The sequence below is a fragment of the Triticum aestivum genome, chromosome 4A (genome assembly GCF_018294505.1).
Source record: "Triticum aestivum cultivar Chinese Spring chromosome 4A, IWGSC CS RefSeq v2.1, whole genome shotgun sequence".
NCBI classification, from domain to species: domain Eukaryota; kingdom Viridiplantae; phylum Streptophyta; class Magnoliopsida; order Poales; family Poaceae; genus Triticum; species Triticum aestivum.
Window position 1 is genome coordinate 594680235 of NC_057803.1, and position 4292 is coordinate 594684526.

At 50.9% G+C, this 4292-nt stretch overlaps 1 protein-coding gene across 2 annotated transcripts; it reads right to left on the reverse strand.

Moving 5' to 3' along the window:
• Positions 1-1969: 1969 nt before the first annotated feature.
• LOC123082457 (trihelix transcription factor ASR3) lies at positions 1970-3662 on the reverse strand. Of its 2 annotated transcripts, none has more exons than XM_044504785.1 (2): positions 2848-3662; positions 1970-2710 (listed from the first exon to the last, which is right to left on the reverse strand). In XM_044504785.1, exons 1-2 carry the CDS (start codon positions 3416-3418, stop codon positions 2286-2288), a joined length of 996 nt encoding a protein of 331 aa, XP_044360720.1. In that variant the 5' UTR covers positions 3419-3662; the 3' UTR covers positions 1970-2285. The 2 variants fall into 2 exon arrangements, with proteins under 2 accessions (XP_044360720.1, XP_044360721.1); XM_044504786.1 differs by having other exon boundaries at positions 1970-2707; positions 2848-3660.
• Between the last annotated feature and the right edge of the window lie 630 nt (positions 3663-4292).

Consider the following 4292-nt stretch of genomic DNA (forward strand, 5'->3'; position numbering starts at 1 on the left):
CTTCTTCTTCCGTGAACATCTTCATTCTCTCTGAAGCCAGTGCCTTGGTGGTGGATGCTTGACGATGTCAGTCATTGAACTATGCACATGTTTCGGGCACCTTTGGAAACGATGAAGAGGTACACACTGTTGGGATTTTCTTCTGCTTTTTTCCATTTTGGGAATTTTGTCTCCTGCTCTTATGTTCCTATGCGAGAGACTGCAAGGTTGTTAGATGATGAAAAGCAGGTGGCATTAAACGAAAATTTCAGTGACCATAAGTTTTTGGATGAGCTTCAAGCCTCCATGTACGAAGTTTTTGCCAACCTTGCGAAGAAGCTTGAAGTTTGTAGCGTCAAGTCCAATTCCGAGAGAAAAAAACCCTATGTGTGGAGGTGCAAAAGATTGCCAAGAGGAACAACTAGCTCATGTTCATATTCTGAATCATTTGCGTTCTCGTGCTTGTGGCATTCTATATGTATATAGTTTGATGTACCTATGTATATTTAGTTGGCTACCCTAAAAGTAACATATATAAGTGTAGAAATGGCTTTATTAACAAGCATTACTAAGCATTAGTTTGCAAATGTTAGTATTTGTAACAGCACATATGGGTTTAATGGTAGCCCAGGTCAGGGTCGTTGTTGCAGTCGTGGACAAAGTGGCCATCGTCGATCATCCTCTGCAGCAGGCGTCGGCTCCTCTACTCCGGCAGGCATGTGACAACTAGGGTATCCTCTCACACGGTCTCAAGATCTAAGAGTGCCGCGTCGCCCACAAATTGGACTCCTTCCTCAATCGTAGATTGCCTGATGAACCTCCTCTTATGCTAGAAAACATGCTCCATTGCCATGCTCTCCTCCTCTCCCCTACGGACAGGATTAGATGCCGCACAACTAGGAGATGAAGGCGCGGCGACGGCGGCCACACGACAGCTGGATCAATGTGACGAGGGGGGGGGGGGTATGTCTCGTTCTGGTCGGGAGAGTGTGTGAGATGTGAGATGGTTTAAGGGTTACTGAGGAGTGATGGACGTATATAATACCCAACTACAATGCACCATCAAAATGCTCGGACCATGTGCAATGAGCCCCGGTTCACTAACAAAGGGTAAGAAAATCCGGTTTGCAATGTGAGGTCTCCCCCTCTCTCCCCGATTGTGTGGCATGTGGTACACCAAGCATGATCAAAATGCTCAGATCATGTGCAATGAGCCACGGCTAACCAACGAAGGTTAAGAAAAGCCCGTTTGAAATGTGAGGTCTCCCCTCTCTCCCCGATCGTGTGGCATGTGGTACACCAAGCACGATAGACTTTTGGCCTCCCTTTTGTTCAGCCCGATCTTTACTGGCGGAGAAAGATAAGGCACATTGAGAGTAGTTTCTCTACATCCACCCTCGGTGCACCCACGCAAAAAAAAAAAAAACCAATTTTTTGGAAAAAAAACTGAAACCGTTTGGAAATGACCATCAAGAAGGCTTGCAAATTTTAGTGGTCAAATAACATCCAAGGAGCTTTATAAAAAAAATAGTCAAAATGTATGTGCACTGTTTGACCAAAATTTGTAATTTTGTTTTTTTTTACAGTTCTCCTCGGATGTCATTTGGCCACCAAACTTGGCAAGCCTCTCTAACATTTGTTGACGATTATTTTCACAAAGTTTCAGATTTTTTCAAAATGTTTTAGTATGTTTTTTTGCGTAGGTGCACCATGGCTTCATCTAGTTCATTTAGAGGCATGAACCCTAAACCTGCCATCAAGGACTGGCACCACACACCCATGCAAGAACCCATATATGAACACAAACATGCTTGCAAAAATGAATATTGAATGCACTTTACATTGACAGCACGAAAGACGTTTTTAGATGCTAAACCCTCATGCAGCTAACATGCCATCACTCGATCACACACACCACCGTCGAATCATGAATGGCAGTATGGCATGCATGCATGCATAAACCCCAAATCCCCAATAAACCAGCACATGAACAAAGTACTACTAGTATTCTAATCAAGCTCCATGTACGTAGTACGTACGTACGTGCCATGGATGGATCCCTGGCAGCCGCTCTGGAGTAGCTACATGTGAATCACATGCAAGGCCCAGGCTTCCCGGGCTCGCCGATCGTAGCGCGCACCGGTCTCGAGCTCCGTGCACGCAAGATGTGCATGCATGCATGCCGCTGCGCACTCGATCACTGCACGCGCGCGGCGCGGGGCGGCATCATCGTGCAGCACACACAGCAACGAGATAGAGAGGGATCCCGTTGGATTATTGGTCTGGCCGGGGTTTGTTCGTTTGTCTCACTTGGGCGCGGCGGGGCCCTCGTGCTTGGCGGCGAGCGCGAGCATGGAGCCGGCGAGCTGGCCCACGGCGGCCGCCAGCCCGGCCATGCACTGCTCGCCGGCCTCGCGCCGCGCCTGCTTGGCCACGCTGCGGCGCTCCTCCACCGCCATCACCTCCCTGTGCCGCCGCTCCTCCGCGGCCTCTCGGCTCTCCAGCGCGCCCGACAGGATGGCCGCGCACTGCCCGATCGCCCCGCTCAGCTCGTCGTACTCCTCGGTGTCGTCGGAGCTCTCCCTGTCGTCGCCCTGGGGCTCTTGGTGGCGATCGTCGTGCCCTGCGGCAGACGCTGGCGTGCTGCTCCCGGGCTGGCCGTCCAGCGATAGCCGCAGCCTCTTCCTCTCCGGCGACGACTCGGAGCTGCCACGCGTTTCTTCTTGGTCTTCTTGATCATTGGCCATGAAAGGAAGAAACCAACCACGTAGTGTCCATCAGTCTAAGAACTCGTGATGGTGACTCAAAAACTCGTGAATCGTGATCAAAATGCAATGGCCAAAGAGACGGAGAAAGCATGAGGCGTACCTAGAGGTCGGGGCTGGACTTGAGCGAGCGGCGAGGCCTGCATAGGGACGCCGACGAGGCCGCTGCTGACCATCGGCGGTGGCGGCGGTGCGCCCAAGAATGGGCCACCGGCGCCGGCGAAGCTCATCCGCCGCTCGACGATCTCGCCCATGGCCTCGTAAATCTCGCGCAGGAGGTTGGAGGGGAGGTACCTCGCCTTCCTCTCCGCCCTCGCCATCTCCCAGTAGCTCGGCGCCTCCGCTCCGGCGCCGGCGTGCTCGTACGCGCGCACCTTCTTGTAATCTCGCATGAGGTTGTCCCACCGGTCGTTGCACTGGTTCTGGCTGCGCCGGCACCCGGCGCGCCAGCAGTAGTCCTCCACCCACCGCCAGCGCGCCAGGCCCAGGTCCGCCGGGTGCCGCTCCTCGTGCACCCGCTTCTTGGCCTCGATCAGCAGCATTGTCTCCGGCAGCGTCCAGTTCCCCCGCCGGTACTCCCTTGCCACCGTCATGGCGCCGGCGCCGACGTTGCCGGCCATGGTGTTCCCGGTCTCCTCTCCTTCTCTATGCGCGCCGGATCCCTTCGTGTCCATGGCTCAAGAAGAGTCAAGGCGTACTGCTTGAGGTGAGCTGAGCGCTGGTCAGGGCTCGGGAGGCATTATTTGACGGTGATGGCCACGGTGAGGTCACAAAGGAGAGCGAGTGGGTACATACTATCAGCTAGCTAGCTGAGCGATGTGTTTGAAGTGGGATCCATGGAGGCAAGTACTCCCTAGCTAGTAACTACCTCATGCATGTAGGGCTGGTCGGCATCAAGAAGATATGAGATGATATGAGCAGAAAAAAGTGTCATGAGCTCACATCCGTTTGGCTCTTTATGCATGCCTTTTCATCACCTCACACTCACTCACTCACTCACTGGCGCCCCTCTTTTGTGGGCTTTTTTGACTTGGTTTGTGGGGGGTCTATTAGTGTTTGACTATCTTGCTCCATGTCCCTAATAAATGCATGTCAGGAGCTTAAGGTTGGAAAACAGCCATAGTACCAGGGGTTGCATGTGAATAATTTTAGGATAGTACTACTTTCGTGCTGGTTTATTGGTTCCTTTGCATTTTGTGTCAAATTTTAACTATATATTCAACTAAAAAAATTATTAATGCAAGTTGCCAAAAGTTATATCAGTGGATTTGTATTAGAACATAGTTTTTAATGATATTACTTTTGATGACATACATTAATATTTTATTAGTTTAATCCAAGGTCAAATTTGGCACATTATACGAAGGAGACTAATAAATCAGGACGGGGTAGTAAAGCTGAACCACTTCCTAACCCTCTCACACTGTGTGGGCTTTCATGTAACTATCAATCTGCTCCTCCATTCTCAATGGAGCTCGTTAACAACATATATAGTTAGTCATACACTGAAGATAGCACTGGTGTTTGGCTACATAGAGAACCATCGTG

Coding starts and splice junctions, on each gene's coding strand:
- LOC123082457 (XM_044504785.1), bottom strand. CDS start 3,418: ATGGACACGAAGGGATCCGGCGCGCATAGAGAAGGAGAGGAGACCGGG. Junction 2,711..2,847: donor AGTCCAGCCCCGACCTCTAG/GTACGCCTCATG, acceptor CCAATGATCAAG/AAGACCAAGAAGAAACGCGT.